The sequence below is a fragment of the Falco punctatus genome (genome assembly GCF_963210335.1).
Source record: "Falco punctatus genome assembly, chromosome: 7".
NCBI classification, from domain to species: Eukaryota; Metazoa; Chordata; class Aves; order Falconiformes; family Falconidae; genus Falco; species Falco punctatus.
In genome coordinates this window covers 54176569-54198689 of record NC_137587.1, presented here as the reverse complement: position 1 = coordinate 54198689, position 22121 = coordinate 54176569, and the positions used below count along the sequence as shown (strand labels likewise).

The following is a 22121-nucleotide window of genomic DNA, read 5'->3' as shown; positions in this document are numbered from 1 at the left end:
AGGGCTAGATCCTTTGCTAATAAACCTGCCCACTGATGCACACAGATGCAGAGCCCAGATAAACAGGAGAGGTGCCAAGCGAAAGAGGAACTTAGTCCTTATCGGCTGCTCCACCCATCCCTCAGCAAAAAACCCACAGTCCGTCTTTCCCGACATCTGTTCCTGCGAAAACGCGAAACTCTTTCCCTACCAGGACCTGACCCATTAGGTATTACCAGACGCAGCCAAGAAACTACCTTAACAGCTGCCTAAGGCTGCACGCCGGCTCCGCACGGGCGCCGTTACCAAGTTGCACGGTCCCCACGACCAGCACGTTTTCCTCCGGCCTGGGCGGCATGGGAGACCCTTCCCGCAGCCCCGGCCGCGCTCCGGGAAACACCCGGGCTCGTCTTTTATTTCCTTGAGCCGAACTTCCCGCCCAGCCGCGCCGCCCGGTCCCGGGGGCAGAGGGCGGCCGCAGGGCAGGCGAGGCCGGGGGGCGGCGGGACACCCGTGCGGGCAGCCCCCCGCCGCGCAGCCGCCCGCCCCAAGCACCGGCTGCCCACCGCCCGGCCGCAAGCTAGGTTCGGGCGGGGGAAAGTAACCGGGAAGCGGCTACCGGGACATGGGGAAAGTCCCGAGGGACGGAAGCAGAGCCGAGAGCGGCGAGCCGGGCAGCAGGGAAGCGCACCCGAGCGCGGCGGGGAGAGGGGCCGAGGGGAGGGGGGGGGAGGGGGGGGGGGCGGGGGACAGCTGGCTCGGTCTTCGGAGGGGGAAAGTCCCGGGAAGCGGGCAGGGGCGCTGGGCCGGCCGCAGGCGGCGGGGGGGAGCGGGCCCGGGCAGGATGCTACGGACCGTGCCCAGGAGCGGGTGACGGGAAAAGGGAGCCCCGGCCGGCGGCCCAGCCGCGGCCTGCCGCCGGTGCGCTGAGGCGCGGCGCCCCGGGGAGCGGGGCCCGCCGCCCCCAGCCCCGAGCCGCGGCAGAGAGGGGGAAGGGAGGACGGCTGGCAGCCCCAAGCCAGGGCCCCACCGGGCCCAGCCGCTCCTCACCTCCGGCGCCCGCCGCACAGGAGCACAGCAGGATTATCGTCCCCGCCAGATCCATCTTCGCCGGGCCCAGGCCCCACCGCCGCCTACCCACAGCACATCCGCCCGAGTCGGCGCCGGGATGGGGAGGGGCGAGCTCCGCGCCTCCCTCCGCTTTGTCCCCCGCCGCCCCGGAGGAACCGCTTCCGCCCACAGATCAACGGCCGGCCCCGCCGCTCCCCACCCGGCAGCGCTCCGCTCCGCTCCCCGCGCCACTGCTTCCTCCGGCCGCCCGCCCCCGCCCGCGCGACGCCACCGGCGGGGCGGGGCCACAGGGCACGCCCCGAACGCGCGAGCCACCCCGCCCCGCCTCCCCACGCTGCGAGCGCAGGGCGCGGCCCGCCGGAAGGGAGGTGGCCGGCCCGGCGGGCGGGGCCGGCGCGGGGGACGAGGCCGGCGGGCTGCAGCGCGGGGCCGGGCCGGGCCGCGCCTCCTCGGCGGCGAACCAGGGCGGGGTCGCCCCAGTGGGCGGGTGTTTCCCCGGGGCTGGCAGCTTCCCGGCCCAGGGGGGCCGGCATCGCGCCTGCCACTGCCCTGAGGCTACGTGCGGGGGCGGCTGCGGCCTCCCCGACGCTGGAAGGGCTCGGGCCGGGGAGCGCCGGTGTTTGCGTGGGTGGCGAGGCCCAGCGTCCTCGGGGAAAGAACGAGCTGCTGAGGAAACTTCACTCGTACCCGAGCGGGCTTCCCTCCGGCCCCTCTGCACCTCTAGGTAGCCCGAGGGCTGTTTACCGCAGTCGGTGTCGTGAAAGCGTAAACACTTTAAATCAGCCGGGTTCCTTTATCAGACGCGTTTTTTCTTGAAGAAGCTAATTTACTTGTCAAGTTTTATTTTGGTTCATCTATTTCTCCTGATGCTCTACATGTTGTGAAGCACTGTAGTTGACTACTGAACAGAGATTCTTCGTTTTGAGGCTGTCTTAGAACAACCTTCATAATTAGAGTGTAAAGGAAAACCCTCCAATGAAAATAAAAACGTGAGCCGTTCACACAAAGCATTTTACATCTCATTTGTCAAAATCGTAATTCTTACATTAAACTATGTTAATTGAAAGATTTATTTATTATATATGGGTTTGTGACAAGTTTCTTCATTTACTATCAGCTCCCTTCTACTTGCTCTTTTCCATTCCTATTGCACTTTCAGAAAAAAAATTTCCCCCCGCTAACACCATTACCGCTGAGAAAAGTTGTTTTGCAGATAGGTACATAGAAAGTACAGTTACAATGAACGTACTTCAGAAAAGAACGCTAAAATTGGTGCAATGGTTTTGAAGAGCTCGTGTAAGAGAACTGCTGGAAACGGAGAAGATACATTCGTATCTTCCCAAACCCGTATTTAAAAACCTGTGATTAAAAGCTGAAGGTTTCCATAAGGAGAAAAAATAGGTTCATTAGGGTGAAATCTGAGTAACGCACCTACATTAGTTCTCAAGTTATGTATGACACTTATCACAATCGTGTTTTTATAATACAGATAATCTAACAAACCGCAGCAGAAAACCACTGAAAGCCTTCAGGAAAGCTGAGCTCGCCCCGGCAGCACGGCGCGCCGCGCCTCCCGCCGCTCCTCACCTCAGGGGCGGCGGGCGGCGCAGGAGGGGGCGGGGCGCTCCCCTTCCCGCGCAGGCGCGGCCCCGCCCCGCCGGCTCCCTGCAAAACAGCCGGGAGGGGCGGCGCCCGCGCCTCCGCTCTGCTGTTCGCCCCGGCTCCGCGCGCCGGGGTGGGGAGGGCTGGCCCGCCTAGGAGGGCTGCGCGGGCACGCCTGGTCCCTGCACCGCCTGAGGGGGCCGCCCCGAGCGGGCCGGTGGCCGGGGCCCCAGACGCAGCCGCGGCCCGGCCCTGCCCCGGAGCCGCCGCTCCTCGTGCCGCCCCTTCCGGGCTCGCACCGGGGTGCGCGCGCGCTCCCCGCGCCCCTCACGCGGCCCGCGGGCTCCCCACTTGTGTGTCACCCCCAGGCCCGCGCCCTGCCGCCGCCTTCCCCCCGCCCCTCCCCCCCCGCCCCGGCCGGCGTTCCCGCCCCGCCGGCGGGCGCCCTCCCGCCCCCGCCGGCCCCGCCCTCGGGGCGCCCCCCCCGCCCCGGGCCCCGCGGTGACCCGCGGCTGCTTCCCCCTCCCGCCCACACGTCCCTGGCGGGGCGGAGCCGTCGCTGCTGTTATGGCGTCTTGGGCGCTGTTGGCGAAGGATCAGCCGCTGCGGTGCCAATAGAGCGCGAAGGAGCCGGGCGGCCGGCGGGCCGGGCATGGAGAGCCTGGCGCAGCCCCCGCCGCCTCCGGGCTCGCTGAAGAGGGGCGGCGGGGGCGCTGCCAGCCAGCTCCTCCTGGAAGAGGCGGCGGCAGGCGAGGGCGGCTGCAGGGACGGGCCCGCGGCGGCTGAGGAGGGCGGCGGGCGGCGCAGCCCTTCCCCTCAGCCGGCCCCCGGCCCCGCCGCGGACCCTCGGACGGCGTCTCCCTCACGGGCCGCGGAGGGCGGCGTGGCGGAGGGAGCGGGGCCGGTGGCGCCGGAGAGCCCTGCAGCAGCGCCCGCTCCGGAGAGCGGTCCGGCGGGGGCCGGCTCCGGGAGCAGCGGGGCTCCCAGCCCCCCGGGGGAGGAGTCCCGGAGCCTGGACTCGCTGGAGTCCTTCTCCAACCTGCACTCCTGCTGCCCCAGCAGCTCCGAGCTCAACAGCGACGCCGAGGAGGCGGTGGTGGCGGCGGCCGCGGCGGGGGGCCCGGCCCCGGAGCCCGAGGGGGATAGGCCCGCGGCGGGCTCCCAGCTCCTCTCCGCCTCCAAGGAGCGCTTCCCGGGCCAGTCGGTCTACCACATCAAGTGGGTCCGCTGGAAGGAGGAGAACACGCCCGTCATCACTCAGAACGAGAACGGCCCCTGCCCGCTGCTGGCCATCATGAACGTGCTTCTGCTGGCTTGGAAGGTACCGTGCGGGTGGGCCGGCGCCCGCCGCCGCCATGACGGGTGTGTGCGGGGCCGTGCGGGCGGCGCTGCTCGGGCTCCGCCGGGGCTGGCGAGGCGGGGCGGGCGGCGCCGGGGACACCGGTGCCGGCACCGCGCTCACGCACCGCTGGGGGCTGGTGCTGGGTAACGCGACGGCGCTGTCAGGAAAGCTGGAGAGGGACTTTTCACGAGGGCGTGCAGCGATAGCACGAGGGGTGATGGCTTGAAGCTGAAAGAGGGTCGGTTTAGAGCGGCTGTTGGGAGGAACCTCACCGTGAGGGCAGTGGGACACTGGAACAGGTTGCTCAGAGATGCTGTGGCTGCCCCTGGCAGTGCCCAAGGCCAGGCTGGATGAGGCTGGGAGCGACCTGGACTGGTGGGTGGTGTCTCTGCTCATGGCGGGAGGGTGGGACTACATGATCTTTAAGGTCCCTTCCAACCCAAACCGTTCTATGACTCTATCAAGAAAGACGCAGACTTATTTCTGCTGTTATGCACCTATCTTGCATAGAGAGCTTGGAAAATAAATCGTGGCTCGCAGTCAGTTGCCACTACACTGCTTAGGTGCTGCTGCTGTCATACATAGGCTTACTTTATCGGCACGTTAAAACAAACAAAAATCTAGATGATGCTTTACTAAACCAAGCAATATATGGTTTGCATATGTGTGCAGGTTACTAGTAAGTAAAGGTCGCTATTTATAGCACTGAAAACATAGGTGATATTTTGGGAAAATAAGTTAGTTTTGCATAATGAAGCGTATGAAGAATCGCACAAAACACAAATTTGTACAAGTAACTGCCTAAATAATAGGCATACATTCCTACAGTTATGTAGCATCACTTGTATTTAAATTACTAAGTAAATCAGGTCATGATCAAGTACAGTTTTGAGACCTGGAAGTTCTTCGGTTCTGATAGCCATTATGGGTACAGACTTCCTGTAGTCCTAATATAATTACCTTTAAGTTTTAAGCAACTAAAATGTAAGGCATATTGTAATTATTAACATTTATGCGCAAAAGGAGTATGTGTTGGAGAAGAGCTGTGAGGTTGTATGCATTGCAGGACAAGGAGGGGTTACTTCTCAAGAACTTCTGGCAATTCCACCCCAAAAGAGCGGTGAGCTGGTAAATGGAGGTGCAGAATAGGAAAACTTAATGGGAATAGTTTTTGACTTGTAGTATCAAGGGGAAGAAATTTGGTATTGGAGGAGTAGAAGGTTTTTCACAAGTGTAACAGGTGACACAAAAAGCTCAAAATGGGAGTAATATTATAAATTTGTTTAGAGGAAGAAACTTTTCTAGGTTAATCGTTTTGTTTGAACTGTAGCTTCTGTACGTTTTCCTCAGCAGAATAGCTTGTACATCAGGAGGAAAGCTGTGGGTACAGTGATACAGATATTTAGCCATCAGCGCAAGCAGTACAGGGAAGATGTGTGTGACTGTAAGGTGTTGCCTTCTAGGTTCTGCCATCCTCGAGAGGGTGTGACAGTTGTTTTAGACTTCAGTATTTAACACTCCCTTTCTGTGCTTCCTCTTCAACATCTGAAGGGTGAGTGGAGGGCCTTGGAGAGCTTACCATTCCTTGTTCTGTGTGGTGGTGTTTAAAAGAAACGGTTAGTTACAGGATTTTCCTTTTTAGCTTTTCATTTAATGAAAGCATAGAAATGGGACAGGGCTGGTTTTGTTTGCATTTCAGTTTTTTGAGTTTTTGTTCCTTAGTTTTCTTTCTTGGCCTCCTTAAATAAATTTTTTCTTCTGCTGTCTGCCATCCAGAATTTTACCTGACATTCTCCTTTGATCACATATTTCACTAGTGAGAGTTAAGGCGATATCCAATTTTATAAATAGGTGAAAATGAAAATGCCTTCTGGGAGTACTCTACTGTTTCTTACTGCTAGGATTACAGGAAGGGGTTTCTATAATTCTGTTTGTTAATGTAAAACTCGGCAGAATTTACATGAGTTGCAGACAGGCAGCTAAATTGGTGAAACTGCCGTTACATGTCTTACTATTTATGTGCTTGAGCGTTTTCCTGTTAGTTGGTTCTGTATTGCTCCTGCATATAATTGATTTCCCTCATTAGTGCCTCTACAAATTAGCCTTTCTTTTCCCCAGTTTATGATCAAGAAGCATGTTGGCATTATTTGGAGTGGCAAGCTTATTGGCAGTTCACCTGTACATCACTGACAGTAGCTAGCTAGATACCAAGGCTGAGGATGGACATCCATATTCTTCTCACTTCTACTGAACAGAGGTGAACACTAGGTTGGGTCAGCTAATTATAATTTGGCAACAAGGAAGCAGACCAAAAGATGAAAACAGGTAAAAGCAGAGCAAGAATCCCGTAGCATACGTCAGGCAAAAATAAGCTATGTGGCAGGGGGGGAAAGATGGAGGAAGGACGGGAAATAAAAATTGCAACAGAATAAGAAGGTAAACAGTTAAGCTTTTGGCTTTTGTCCCCGTATCAGATGCCAACTTTGCTTCTTAAAACTCTGTCCTGACAAGGCTGAGAGTTTTGGTTATCCTGTAGGTAGATATGGTCTCTAATACCTTCAGTTAATACATACCAGTGCCCAAAGTTGAGAAGCAATGGTTACAATACTAGCTGTCAAGTTTTCATGAGCACTTGCATGGCCAAATACATGCTGCAGTTATTCCAGATTGGGAGTGATAACTGGAGATCCAACACTATGTATCAGCTAAGCTTGTGCAGCAGTGAATGTTGAACTCTGATAATCGTTTGTGACAAGTAGAACATAATCAGTTTGCCTAGAACAAAAATATTTACGCTTAATAATAAGTGGGAAGCCTTCAGAGAGTGTGTAGGCCATAAGGATGGAAATGTTTATGCCCAAAAACTGAGATTAATGTTTGGATGTATTAAGGAGAATTCACCTTCTGAGGTATTTCAGCTTCTCAAAATGCAAGCTTCTTACCCCCCCACTAGAGTAATGTTTAAAATATACTAAAAGTTTGGTGATCTTCTGTTTGTATGTCCCTGTTGCCCTCTGTCAAAACAGTGGTTTTTGAGACAGCCCTCTCTGAGTAAAGAGAGACCATAGGTGGTTTGTTAGATAGCTTAAAGGATTGCAATAACAAGAAGACCTAAGATGTAGGTAGGTGTACATTAGGTAGGTGTGCCGTGTGCTCAAAATATTTTTTTCTAGTGGTTATGAAGATCTTGCTCATTAATGGAGCAAGATTCTTTTCTGTTCCTACTCATTATTCAGTTTTTATTATGCCTTTTGGAGGTGTTTCTGATACTACTGTTAAGATTTTTATTTAGGGATACAGGTATAAAGACTACTTTAAAGTAATTGATTCTTCTAGAATGCTGCATCCGTATGTCCTCATCTGCTGGTTTGGCAATGCTTGTGTGTTTTGGAAATTCTGAAATAGTAGCACCCATTGGGACTGTTCAAATACTTTTTTGATAATACCAGGTTTTGGAACCAAACTTGTGATAAAACTGCTACCTCTCTTTTATCCACTACTTTCAAAGGAGTCTGGATATACAGCTTTGAGGTGGCAGATTGTAGAAGCTTTACTTTTCGATGTTACAATTATGAAATTGCTTTTCTTTTGAAGTGTTTTTGCAGACTGCCTGTGTAACCGTAACTTGCAGTTTAGTCTTTAGGAGGCAGAGCCCAGAAGTTCTGCTTACAGAATTGTTACAGAAGTAATTTTCTTCTAAGTAAAAAAGAAAACAAAAGCAGTGTGATACCAACCTGAAAAAACAGCTTAGGTTTCTGTGATGGAAATGAGAGCAGAAACAGAGTATTGAAACATTTAAAAATGTATGTACAAGTATGGGTTGCGTCTTCTGATGTGGAGTAGCATAGGACACTGTCTCTCAGCTTGCTCAAATCTGAAGACGACCCAGTTTTTTCTCAGGCCTGTGGCTCACTATGTAGTTAAGCTTAGCATTGCAAAGGTTGCTTTTTCTAAATACTTTTTTGTGGTCTTTGTTAAGGTGTAGTTCATGCACCACTTTCTGATAACCTCTGGCATTGCATTAAACTGTAGTTTTGTGTGATCATGGCAATCATCAGATGCTGAAAGCTTATTAAAGGTGTGATGGAATTCTGCTCTGTGTTTCTTGGGTAGGATGTGATGTCATGTAGCTGAAGAACTCTGTGAAAACACATTGGACAGAAATTAAAACTCTGAAATGTTCAGGGATCAGAGAAACTGTTTTGGAACATGAAATAAACCTGAGGGAGAACATAATGTAATACAAATATAAATAATATTAATAATGACTTGGGAAGTGAGCCCATATGGAGTATCTTGTCCTTACAGCTTTTTATATAGGAGAATAATCCCATCCCAGCATATTTGACAGCATCTTTAAATATTTTTCTATCACAGTCTTCTCAACAAACGGAAGGTTTTGGGAGCTGTGTTCTGTACGTGCCTAGTTCTACTAAAGTTTCTGTAACTTTCAGAACTGTGTGAATTACATATTTAGGTGACAGTAACAATTATGTAAGTAAATATTACATAACTACTTATGCCTGGGTGTAATCAAACTGATTTTTGGGTTTAGGTACTCATAAAAATGGGCTTTTTTCAGAGGAGCTGAGTACAGTATGCTCCTGCTGATGCTTCATGTGTCAGAGTCTGTGGTGGCAGTGCCGGGTCTGAGGTCTGGCACTAGCCCTTCACACATGATCTGCTTTTTCTTGTTACTGAGCTAAACCTCCTTATGGCCAGCATTTGACAGATTGCTCAGATGAATTTGCTCGGCCTTTGAAGGTGAGTTGCTGGTGAGCTTCTGATGAATGCTCAGCAGAGGCCTTGGCAGCCTTCCTCCCTGCATCTGCGGGGGGAGTTGAGCTTACAAATTAGCAGGCCTGTAGCTGTGTGTTTTCCAGAAAAAGCAGCCTGCTCTGAGGGGCTGATGGAAACCTGGGTGAGGGGGCGATGTGAAGGTTATCAGGTGGCCGCACGTACTATCAGGGTGTCGTGTGGTCGGTTAGTGAAGCTGTTCCTGCAAGGCAAGAGGTGTGTTTCTGCAGGGAGTCCAAACTGGTTTTTTGTCAAGGCAGCTTGAAGCTACCCTTACCCCTTCCGGAGCACTGAGTGCAGGGGAGTTGCATATTTTAGATAAAGGTGGTCTGAGACTATAAATAATAAGCATGGTCGCTTTTTATATGCATAGTATTTTCAGAAGTGCTAGCTTCTGTGCAGGACTATATAACTTTATTTTTTTTAAGCTCTTCTGAAGAGTGGGAGAATGCAGTGGAAAATATTTAAAATTAGTATTATGTAGTTTTCTGGTTAGTAGTCTTAACACATAGAAATTGTGTTGTTGTAGTAGACAAAATTCTACTATAATTCTATACTAGAACACTAGACAAAATTGTACTAGACTGTGCAATATGAAAATTTGTTTACCGATCTTGTCTCTTAATTGTGAAGGTGGCTCAACTGTATTTCACATTGCAGTTGGGTGAGAAGGATTTAGTTTCCCAGTGTTGAGTGTGGGAAATGAGAAGTAGCTAGAACTGGGAAGAGAGATCAGGGCAAAAGACAAGGAAACTGCGATGGAGGGCTACGGGAAATGGGTGGGAGTTGAGGAAATGCGTTTTTCCGAAAATGTAGCATCAATGTAAAATCTAGCAATTAAGCATTGAAACTTATCGAGAGAATGTATCCCTAACAGAACAACAACAACTTTCACTACTGTTGTTTATGTTTTCTTCTCTTGATTTATGTGGAGAATGACTGTGGTTCTCTATGATTTTTCTCTCTCCCTTAAGTTTTAAGGTGTTTTTCTTTACCGTTTCCTCTTTGTTCTACATTTCCTGGAGCTTAAGCATTCACAATGTAGCTCTGAATGGTTAGGAAACATCATGTTCTCTCTATATCCTAAAGTCAGCTCTGTTCAAAAGTACTTAAAACTGTGTTGGAACCCCATTAGCTCACTGAAAAGGTGTGATCAAGGTCCCCCAGAATGCCAGCCCTAAAATTATGCCATGAAGTAATCCATTTAAGCAGTTAATTCTGAGATGTAGTTTGTTAAAATATCTAGCTGTGAGAGGTTCTGCAGGTAGGAGAAAAACTACTTTGCTTTGGTTCTGCAATCAGAATAACTGCTTAGCATTACAGTTGTGAGGGACAATCCAGATTGTTAACCAAAGAGCAAATAATATCCCTCTCCGTCCATGAAGTCTGAGACACTTTAATACATTTGTGCCATGAGTACATGGAGCTCAGGTGTAGGTAACCTGTGTAACTGTGCTTTATAGCTGCCATTTTTAGAGCAGGCATACGTCTAGATTCCCGACTGTGATGCAGAGCAAAAACCCCCAAGCAGTGCTGGCTGAGCTGAAATGGATGGTGTTAAATAATAGAGCAAGCTAGCTTCAGTCCCGAAAGAATCATCACAGCAGTCCTGTTAATAGTTGAGGGAGGCAAAGCTAATTTTTCTTCATATTATTTTGGAACATCTGTACTGTTTGTAGTCCCCAAACCACTTCATGCATAGCTACTGTAATTCTGTTCTGTGCCATGACACCGATGCGCCATAGGAGCAGTAATGAACTAGCCCCAGCTCAGGGGTGTGCACAGCTCGTGTTAAGGCTTGAACGCTGCCAGCTCGGCACTGGAAGTTTAGGAATCTGCTTTTTGAACCTGTAGTCCTGTTACTTACATGGCACAATGTATTATATTGATGTGCATACTCAGTGTGAATATTATGAACAGGATCAAAGATTACAAAAACCTTTAGTCTGAGTATTAATTTGGGGAAGAAGTTAAGAAATTTTGTACGTTCCAATCAGTTGCCACTCATGTAAAAGATGTTTTCAAAAATTCCTGTGCCTATGCATGCATGACTGATTTTCTTCTTGTTTAATTCATATAATTTTAAGTTTATTTTTAAAAGCAGAACTAATTAGGCCTTCATTCTTATGAATTTATGCTTCACTGATTTTCTGCTTTACTGACAATTTGCAGTTTTCATTCCTTTCCTTCCCCAGATCCCAGTACTGTCAGCTGCTCTCTATGTCCACCATCTATGGGTTGATCAATGTGACATATGCTGTGTGGCTGGTTCTAAGTATGGGCATATTTCTTAGCCAGTAAATAACTATCAGGGCCATATTAACTTGGGTCTCTTTCTTCCAAATGGATTTGCAAGAAGTTTCATTACATATATTTCACACATTTACTTTTTCTCAAATACGCTTGAAATTGGTCGTGAGGTAGATTTAGTCCAATCACGCCTCGTTTTCTCTGGAAAGTTACTATTAGTTTTCAGATTGGGAACGAAACCCTCTCCATCACAGTGGGAATAGCATGTTGTGTGTGTTGCTACACTATATTTTTGAGTTTGGGACGCTGCATCAAGGGCTTTATAGGTATTTTTCGTCCATCTCATGGCTTTCTATTTCCTCCTTCCTCTCCACAACAGCAAAGTAGTTGGAGCCTACTAAGTCTTCTCACATCATGTCTTTCTATCTGTGTCAGGGAGAACAGTGATCAGTGTTGAGGACTTGATTTAAAAAATTCTAATAAAATAAAAGACTTTCTAGACTTTCAGTGGTACATTGTTGCAAAGAGATAGGATAAGAAGATGAAAAACTCAAGAGAAAGCTTAAAAACTAACCAAAAAACCAAACAACCAACTCGAAGCCCAAACTCTAGAAAAACAACATTTGTATTTTTGCAGAGAAAAATTTAGCATGCTATGGTTAAAGACAATATGCTCCTGTGGTATTCCTTCAGATTGCCAGAAGTGTGCCTTTGTATGTGTTTGTGCTGCGGCCGTTACTGCAGTGACACACGTAAATGGAAGTGTGCAACCAAAACATTTATTCAGGATGCTGGATGGATGAGATAAATATGCAAGAAAGAGGGTTTTGGTTCTGGTTGTTGCCCAGGCGGTTGGTTTTAGCAGTTCATAAGGACAGGAATAGGTCAGGGGAGAGGGGAATGGCAGCTTCATTGGAGAGTGCCGTGTGTCTGGTCTCTTCTGTACAGAGTTAAAGTGAACCCTAGCAATGTGAGTGCGGGATGGGAGGCTGGGAAGTCATTTCCTTGTACCTGCAGGAGTCCTGGCTTCCCTGTCCCAGCAGCTGCTGCCGCCAGATTCTCTGCAGCCTCTTGTCTGTATGCAGAAACTTCTGAAGACTCAGTTAAAAGTTATAATGAAGGCAGCGAGTCAGACTTTTTTGAATATGGTGAATTTTTCTTAACTGAGTGTGGCTGCAGGTCCCAGTCTGTTCATCCTGGGTGCTTGCAGCTGAGCTAGTGCAGGGAAATAGTGTGAACTCCTGTGAAGGTGAGGGGTGTGCTGGTGAAGTGTTTTGCTGGGAGTAGGGACGGCTATGCTGAGAGCTGCAAGCAAGTGAAAGTACTGTGTGTGTGTGGTTTTGCTAAAAACCAAAATGCCATATATTTAAATGTTGTCTTGTAGGAGGTCATGGGGAGGTTCTTCGTCCCAGTATGCTAATGCTTTTAGAAACTGGTGAGGCAAATGTGATTAGAAGACTTCTGCCTAGAAATACCTTATTGATACTTTCTAAATTGTGCTGTTCTGACAGTTTAAAAGAGGATATACTTTTACTTTCACAGATTAAGCTGCCACCAATGATGGAAATAATAACGGCTGAACAGCTGATGGAATACTTAGGTTAGTAATTACAAAAAATGGTTTTCAATTATATTATTATACTCATCAGATCAGTGAGTAGTAAGATAGGAGAAATGTTTTATTTATTTACTATTTTATTCAGCTTTACTTGACACATGCTTCAAGAAAACTACTTACGGTATTCAGTTACTCATTCTTTTCCTTAATTACTCTTAGAAGTTTCCTGTACTGCTTTCCTGTGTGGTTAGCCTAGTGATGCATTTGGTATGGCTTAGTACACCAACACACTGGTAGATTTAAACTTATTCGCGTATCTTACAATGTTGTTTTATTATATGACAGACTGTATTAAGTCATCTATGCCTTTAATTGCCTGCAGTAATTCTAATCCGTGGTAATATGACCCAATTATAATAACAAGAAAAAATAATTTAGTCATCGCAGTGATTGGGGTTTCATTTGCATGCACTACGTCATTATCAGATTCAGTGTTCAGCAAAACTGCAGCTGTTTCCCTCTGACAAGTCTGTAACTTCAATAGCCTGGAATGGTCCAGTTGTTAAAAGTGTAGTTGCAATAGTACTTAAACTATACGTACCACAGCTCTTTCGCTTTGTAGCCTAACAAATATAAAACATTTGAGCTTAATGGGCTAGGTTTGATTATTCTTAGGCAGAAGAAAAAAAACTTTCTATATTTTCTTTCTTTCTGCTTGTAAAGAATGTAGTTTGTTCTTCTCAAAAGCATATTGCCTAATCTTTCAGTGAAGAAAAGAGTTAATAACTTTAAAAAGTCTTAAGAAATATTGCTGCCTGTGTCTAAAGGTTTCTTCTAATTGCAACAATAGAATAATACTGTCTCAAGTCACTGCGTAATCTCAGTTGGCTAAATGTATGTGTTCTTTATTGAAGGCATATATTAGCTTCTGGAATTATCTTATGAAATTGAATAACAAAATTACCTGCTCAAATTATTTAGGTTCCTGTTCAGTCAATAGGAATAGCAGTTGACAAATGTTTTTTTCTACAGCTTAAAAAAAAAAAAAAAGCACCCCTTTAACCACTTTGAACAATCTTAATCTAAAAGATTGTAAATTAGGAAACCTGTAATGGTATTCTTCTTTGAGTAGAAACATACCTTTTAGGATTGAAGCAAGGGAATAAATAAGAAAAGCATTTGAAATAAAATCTGAGAGATTTGGGAGAGGCGGTTTATGGATGCTAGTCACTAAAACTGTTATAAATCTTGACAGTGTGTTGATTAATGATTATTTTCCTTTCAGTTGTAGATAGAGGTGGAATACCAGCTTTTCAGAATTATTGGTGTTGGAAACATAGACCAAAATATTCATAGTATCAGTCAGGATAAATGGTTGCTTTTAAAAATTGTGTAACATGATTACATACCTGTGAACGTTGGGACATTTTTCTATTTTTAAGTTGAGGCACAGAGGAAGGTAAATTTCTGAGTAATTAAGAGATTGGTGTGATATCCCAGGAGATTATGAAATACTGCTTTAGCAACAGCATTGGCCATTTGAATTTTATTTCTTAGTGTGATCTTAGTATGTTTTTCATACTCATATTTTACTCCATAATTATAATTCAAGTTATAAAATGATGCAATCTCATTAATTTGATAGAAGACTTCAATGGTGGTAATTATCATCAGTCAGAAGTGTTCACAGAATGTTGACACTTTGAGTGTGAAATAAACTTAAATTTTATTTTTGCTTTTTTTAGGAGACTATATTCTTGATGCAAAACCTAAAGAGATATCTGAAATTCAGCGTCTAAATTATGAGCAGGTAAGGAGGTGCTCCTAAAATACACTGGCTTATGTCTGAAGGAACTGAAACTTTTTTCCTCACCAAAGGTTTATCTTGTCAAAAAAAAAAAAAAGCATACAAAGCATTGTTTGTAGTTATTCTTTTTTTTCCTAGGCTTTGTGTAGGGCATTATTTAGAAATGCTTCCTATTAGTGAAGAAAAACACAGTATCTGTTAACCCAAGAAATGCGGGGGGGTTTGCCTGCAATGAGTGTAATGGAAGAGGTTGGTTTTTTTTTTAAATGAGGAATTGTGACACAAGCAAGTATATAACAGGGATGTTGCTTTTTGAAGTTTTCTATTATGCGTCCTTCAGTATGCTCTGTTCTGTGATGCCTGCTAGACTTTCTCGGAGGACATAAACTCAGCAAGGAAGAGATTGCTGTTGTTAAATAGTGATGGACAAAAAGATGTTAATTCTGTATTATGAAAGGCAGTATTATTTGCACTCACTCGTTTTTATGTCATCACAGAAGTCTTTCTATGTTAAAGATAATGCTATTACTTTTTGAAAAAAATTAATCTATGATGTATTATCTTGAGCAAATTTTTCAAGCTCTGTCTGTGGTCACAGCTGTTTTTGATTACTCATGGAAAAGTGATTTGAATTTATTGTAGATGTTAGGTTTCAGGCTAGTTCTATTTATTATTAGGTTGCCTTTTCTTGCTCTAATTCAGTGTTGAAAACCAAATCAAGTATCCTGTTATAGTTGAAATTAGAATGAAGATTGCATATGGATCCTTTTAATAATAATCCAAAATATGACTTCTATCAAATTATTATAAATTAGTTGTCTAATAACATAATTAGCTATATTTTTTCCATACAATTCTCTGCTGCAGAAGACTATAGCTATAATGAAATTACAGGAGGGTGATGAAAACTGTATACCTGCTTAAAGTACAACCTCTATGCTTTACTTGTGCTGAAATATCTGGGTTTACTACATAAATGTCAAAAACCTTTTTCTTAAATATTTAACTGTACAATTGTTGAGAAACCTGTTCTAGGGATGTTCTAAAGGTACTTGCAGATGCAGAAGTGATATCACATGAGAGGGAAAAAGAAACTAATTAGGCAACTGAGTTTTACATAACTATTACATTTCCGAAGCATTGGAACTAAGTCTTGTTGTTAATCATAATTTTGTGTTTATCCTGACAGTTAATATTCTTTGCCTAAAATGGTATACTTTCTTCTTAGGCAAGAAATTTGAGTAAATGTTTTTGATGGCTGGATTTGTAATGCTTGATTTCAGTATAATTTCAGTATCATGACAGGATACTCATTTCAGCTCTGACTTACTTTTTACAGTACTTGAGGGATTTAATTAAGTATTTGAATGAAAGTTGGGTTTTTTTAAAAAAGCACAAGTTCTAATGCACAAATTTAAGAACAGGTTGCCCAGGGAGACTATGGAGTCTCCATCCTTGGAGAGAGTCAGAAGCTGTCTGGACATGGTCTTGGGCAACTGGCTCTAGGTGTTGCTTGAGAAGGGGGGGTGGAGCAGATGACTTCCAGAGGTCCTTTCCAAGCTCAACTGTTCTGTAGATTTATATCCTTATTTTTTTTTTAAATTTTTTTAGAAGCTTGTTGCTTTGAAGTTGTAGAAATGGCTAATATGGAAATGGTGCTCTTCACATTGTAGTGAGAAACTTCTGCAGTTTTCTGGACAGTCTGATGTTATTCTTCTTTTGTGTACAAAGTAAACATTGCAAAATTAAGGCAACTAATGTCTGTAGGTGTATGATGTGAATTTGTGGGTGGCTAGTGCTGAATTGCTATAGACTTTCTTCCTGTTCACCTTGCAGTGTAAGAATATAGCATTATTTCTTCCAAAATATCTCTGACATCTTGATATCTGGTCCCTACTAATAAAATGCACTTCTTAACTAAGGTGGTTTGGTTTGCTTTTATAACAATAAAAACTTAGAAAAAATTTCAAAAAATTGAAAAATTGAAAAAATCTGAGCCAAATCTTGACAATTACTTGCAAGTCTTGCTGTATTCTGTATTGTGACACAGCAAAATTGTCAAAAGGAAGAAGCAACATGTAGTAAACAAGTGCGAGCTGTTACCTTCCTGGTAACAGAAACTTTACACAACAGTGCAGTTAAAGGGCTACAAGCTGTAAAATTCTCGTATTCACAGCAACCACTTGCAAGTGCAGATACTGGGTACTGTTCATGACAGTGTTCTATAGCTGTGCTTTGTCAAGTAGTTTATAAGCTTTTCTGTGTAAGCTTCAACTCTTCCAAGAGCTTTAAATCTGCTTAGTAACAAAGAAGTATGTCTGTTTAGAAACTTGCTTTAGGAGTTTTCAAAAGTTGAATCTAAACAGAAATTACTCTAAGTAGGAACAAGCTTATTGTTCTACTGTCATTGTATTTGAAAAAAAGATTACATGTGAATTTGCATAGAAGTAAGAGGAGTAGCTTAATTCCTTCTGCTAAAATGCTGAAGTTGGTGAACATGAAATTTTTGCTATGTGCCTTAATGAAACTGTTCTGTTGCATTTGTAAAGTGTTGTGCAAAGATCTGTGGGCAAGACTATTTTACATACATATGTCTGCTTACACAATTTTTACCTACAAGCTTTGTTTCACAGTTCGGTTGCATACCGAGAGATGTTTAAAACTTCTTCCAAGATCTAGGTAACATTCATCTTTCCAACAGATGCCTAATTTGGCTTAGAATTGAATCCTGAATTAACTGTCTTATCATTAAAAGAAGGCAACACAGAGTCAACTCTCTCTGTGGTTTTAGTCTGTGAATCTTTTCTGTCTCCATCTCCTCTCCAATCTGTATTTCTGTGTTTTGTCATGCTTTCCCCCCCGCCCCTTTGTTGCAATCCTGAATTCCTCTTAAGCAACAGAATGTTGCAGAACTAAGCAAAAAACAAAACAATGAAAAAAACAAACCCTACAACAACAACAAAAACCCCAGAAAAACAACCCAACCCCAAAACCCCAACAATCAATCAACAAACAAATAAGCCCCTCTGTTTCCCTGAATCTTTTGCAAATACTTTCAGATGATACTCTTTGTGGACTGTTCTCACTTGGTGGAAAACTCTTCCTGCATGTCAGGAAACTTGTTGGTTTGAGAAAACTGTCTCACAATGCACTTTTTCTTTGGCTCATTGTTGCTTTGTGTGACTGGATCTTCATAACTTGATAATTCCCCGTAAGATTCCATTGGGATCACTACTATAATAAGTGCTATTCTCATGATTTGTTTCCACAGTAGAATCTACAGGCCACTTAAGGTATGCCCAAAATAAGATAGCAAAACTTCTTTTATGAAACAAACAAAAAAATCAGATTCTTCCTTTTTGTTCACCACTTTAAATACTGAACCCCCAAATTAAAGTTGGCAAATATATCTGTCGATGTTTTTGTTTGTTCATTATGTGGTGGCAAGTACTTCAGCCTGACTCACAAGGCAGGACTTAAATGGGTAGGAGAATCCTCAAGAGAGTCCCATAGAGTTTCATTCCCTTATAATTGCAATTCTTCTTGCAAACATCTGGCTTGTGGCTATGGGAGATAGAACTAAAAGAAATAGGAGCTGCCTAAAAGCATCTTGAGAGCAGAAGAACAGTCAGATACAGCTGATTGGAGGGAGAGTTCTTGTTTTGCAGATCTCTTCTGGCACAGTGAGAATGAAGAATGTGAATACGCATTGGAACCAATGTTTAGCTAATTTTCCCTTTATTTTTTTTTTTCCCCCATAATGTTGAATTGTTGAGTACTAAATGGTGAAGGGTTTGAAGAGTAACCACAAAAGTACAAAGCTGGATTGGTCATCTGTTTTCTTTTTTTCTTTCTGCTGTCAGAATATGAGTGATGCAATGGCGATTCTACATAAGTTACAGACAGGTCTGGATGTCAATGTGAAATTTACAGGTGTAAGAGTATTTGAGTACACACCAGAATGCATCGTGTTCGATCTTCTTGATATCCCCTTGTACCATGGATGGTTAGTGGACCCTCAGGTAACTTAATTTTTTTCAACAATTTAAACAGAATATAAGTTATTCTGAATTTACTGGGGTAAGGGGAGATGTTTCAGAATTTAAACTGAAGTCAATAATGATTATGGTAATGGATTTTTAAAATCTAATCAGAGAAACTGGATTTTCTTCAGAGAGGAATGAATACAGACTGGGTTTTTTTAGTGTGATAATTTTGCAGAGACTGTAATCAAGCTAACTTTCAAAACCTGTGCTGAACTAATGACTGTGTAAATGAGAATTGTGTTTCTGAGGGAGGTAGGAAGTTGCCAGATGTGGTGTCTCTTGTCATTATTTTTGAAAGCTCATTGGAGAACACTTGGAAGGAATGCAAGGTTACTTTCCTTGTGTCTTTAATTCTGATTTACTAGTCACAGCTTTTGAGAACTGAGGATATTAGAACCAATTAGAGAGAACTGCATCTTTAACAAATGTATAATTTATTTTTAATATTATTTAATAAACAGTAAACTGGTACTGTTTACTTAGGGGGAAACTGGTGAGTTTGGCTGGAATAACCTGCCTCAGATTTTCTTTTTTTATTCTTTTCATGCCTTGTTCATGAAAGTTGCTGTTCTCTTATCCCCCTTGGACCTCCCCACCCTGCCCAGCTGAGCCAACTGATGCCCCATTCTCTCCTCCATCCACTTTAGCAACAGCTTTGATATTAACCATTAACTTAAGGATTTAAAATGGTATCTGAGACAGCAAAATGTGTAACCATCTGGGCTAAAACTTTCTGGCCTAGTGCTTTTAGGGGAGTAATGTCCCCTCTTTGAAACGCCTCTTATTGACTAATGAATAATTACCATAGGCTTACAGTTGTGTCCTGTTCTTCACAAAGGTAAGTTCTCTGTTTTGAATGCTGTTCCTTCCTGTTCCAGGTTGCTGACATAGTAAAAGCAGTTGGTAACTGCAGTTACAATCAGCTAGTGGAGAAGATCATTTCTTGTAAACAGTCAGACAACAGCGAACTGGTTAGTGAAGGTAGGTAACTCTCTGTGCTTTATCGAAGTATCTACCCTATCAAATCTTAGTCACGTATCTTGTATGTGCATGTCGTATCTTTACATACAGAGTGTGAAAAGCCAAACCTTCCTTCCCTGGGCTGGCACACAGCACTGTGCTTGTCTTCTAAATTTCTTTGATGCGATTTCCAAACCAAGGACCAGCCTTTTTCTCTTGATCTATATGCTTTCCAAAAAGCTAGAGAGAATTTCCCTTTATGAAAAGGTATTATGGGCACCATTCAGATTTCAACTTGTCCATATATTCTCTCCTGTAATTAGAATACAAATTACACTACGTGATGACAAAGAAAAAGAACAGTATTAATAGAAGTGGATATAGCATTTCTGAACATCACAGGGTTATCTACAATGCTGAAGTTGGAACTTCCAACACATTTTCCCCTCTCTGATTGTGTTCCCTTAGATTTGTGGCAATATGGGGGCATCTTAGTAGGGAGGAGATAAGAAAAATATTGCCATCGTAACCAGGTTTTATATAACAGTATGTATTGCTTTTGTAGGATTTGTAGCTGAGCAATTTCTAAATAACACCGCTACACAGCTGACATACCATGGACTGTGTGAGTTGACTTCAGCTGTGCAGGAGGGAGAGCTTTGTGTCTTCTTCAGGAACAACCATTTTAGCACCATGACCAAATACAAGGTATATTCAACATTTTTGTCTTTGATGTTGTGGGTTTTGTCCTCATTTCAAAGCACATCTTGTTTCTTTCCTGTCTTGAAATAGAAACAAATTCCAGTTTGTTATATGTAAGTTTGGCTTATGGTGAATGTAAGGTCTGTAGCAGATGTTAATTGTGAATTACTCATTACAGTGTTTTAGATATCAGGACCTATTGTCACTTGAAATCTTGTAGCACTTTTCCTTATGTTCAGTTTGCTCCCTGTGTTAATTCCCTTTGTGGTTATGTATGACATACATTTCTTACATGCCAATCACAAGCTGCATTTAAAGTTAAGTCATGGTAAGGGTAATGAATTTATTTAATTTTTTGTTTCTGAGGATATAAAACTTTGCTATGTTTTGGCCAGTAGATGAGTAGTTCCATCATGGTGTTCAAAATACCGAAGATTTGGAGAAGCTGGGATGAGCTACAACATTGGGTCTCTGTGTTAGGGAAGAGATAGTTTTTAAAATTTGAAACTGGGGAAGCAAAATGGCAAGATTTGTGAAAGGAGTATTCCAGGATACGAAAAGCAAGTGACAACTTGGTTTAATGGTTCTGGTACTCCTTCCTCTGTGTGTTGGAGAATCTGGCTTGACAAGTTTAGGATCGTTTATGGAGCCCCTTTGTTCCAACACAACTTTGCCTTTACTAAGATGGTAGTGTATTTTTATGTATCCAACTCGGGTAGAAAGGGGCACAGTCAGATTGTCTCCTAAGATTTAATCATTCCCTTCTCTTCAGTGATAAATGTGAATATTTTGAAGTAAGCTTTTCACTGGCTTGCAATATCAAATCATCCTTAGAGTTAGACATTTCTCTCAAACATAAATACAAGTCTTTACCTTTGTCTTGAACTGTTGAAAGTATGTTTTGGTTATCTGTTATTAAATAAGAGTTTTAATTTCATACACTCTTACATTTATGAATAATGGTAATAAATGCAAAAAAGGGGGGAGTTTAACATACAAAAACATTAAGGAACTGCTGGTTTTGTCATCTATGATGTAGTAATGCTATATATCTCATGTGAATGACACTAGCTTTTCCATTTTGCAGTACTAGTTCTTTTCTTCTCCCTCTGTTAATCTTGACTGTCAATGCTTATCTTTGGCATTGCTATTCATAAGCTGAGCTAAGGCTTTGAATAGTCCTGGTAAATGATTAACTAACTTTACAAAGAGGTAACACATCTGGTTTTCTCATAGCTTCTTAAAACGCATCTAAGATTTGTTTCATGTACGATATTCTCTTAAAGCAGTAAGGCAGGTAAAAGGATCTTTTTCTTCCCTTTCTCATTCCTTTTTTTTTAAAAAAAAAGCGCTATGGAACATAGCTGTTTATGGTCAAAAGTATAATTTTTATACTTTTGCTCACTTACGTCACAATTTCAAGACTTATAGTTTGCTTCTCTCCATTTTTCTAAATTTAACTCTCGCAATAGTTTGTAGTAGTTTGTCGTGTAAGCCTGTACATGGTTTTATGGTTGCTTTTGTTATGAAAAAAAGCCCCAACCTCAAAATAATTTGGTTTTAAAAAGAAAATACTAAGCAGTACAGATACACTTCCTGGGTACAAATGGTACCTAGAGGTGCAGAAAACCTTTTTTTACTGTGTTTAAAGGATATTACAGTTGAAATACTTAAATCCTCCTGAAAGGCATTCATTTTTGTGCTACTATTAAAACTCTTAAATTATAAAATGGTCCTTTATTAAATACAGTCAATGACTATCACTTTGACCTTGTGAATTATAAATAGAGAATTCTGTTTGTAGAATGTAGACTGTAGTCTTCTGCAACTCAGGATTTAGATTAAAGGCCAAAACTTGGTGTGTGTTTGTCAGTGCTTTATCAGCTTCATACTTGTAAATATGTACTTACCAATTGATATCCTTTATTCCTTAAATAAAATGCAACACTCCAATGAGTTAAATATCCTTAACCAGTATTAATAATACAGAACACATTCAGGCAGTGA

General features: G+C 43.4%; 2 protein-coding genes across 3 annotated transcripts in view; one reads left to right on the top strand and one right to left on the bottom strand.

Annotated features, from left to right (window-relative positions):
* The window catches only part of ADAM10 (ADAM metallopeptidase domain 10), a 51272-nt gene extending 49976 nt beyond the window's left edge, over positions 1–1296 (bottom strand). Inside the window, exon 1 of the mRNA XM_080396630.1 lies at positions 1030–1296. Within this exon, the coding sequence (XP_080252756.1) occupies positions 1030–1084 (55 nt within the window). The 5' untranslated portion in view covers positions 1085–1296. The remainder of the gene's footprint in view (positions 1–1029) is intronic.
* Positions 1297–3108: 1812 nt separating this feature from the next.
* MINDY2 (MINDY lysine 48 deubiquitinase 2) overlaps positions 3109–22121 on the top strand; it is a 32416-nt gene continuing 13403 nt past the window's right edge. The window contains exons 1-6 of one of the 2 annotated variants that reach the window (XM_080396650.1): positions 3109–3973; positions 12584–12641; positions 14345–14409; positions 18270–18428; positions 19331–19433; positions 19978–20120. In XM_080396650.1, coding sequence (XP_080252776.1) covers positions 3305–3973; positions 12584–12641; positions 14345–14409; positions 18270–18428; positions 19331–19433; positions 19978–20120 — 1197 coding nt within the window. In that variant the 5' untranslated portion in view covers positions 3109–3304. The remainder of the gene's footprint in view (positions 3974–12583; positions 12642–14344; positions 14410–18269; positions 18429–19330; positions 19434–19977; positions 20121–22121) is intronic. The other variant, XM_080396649.1, reaches the window with a different exon arrangement.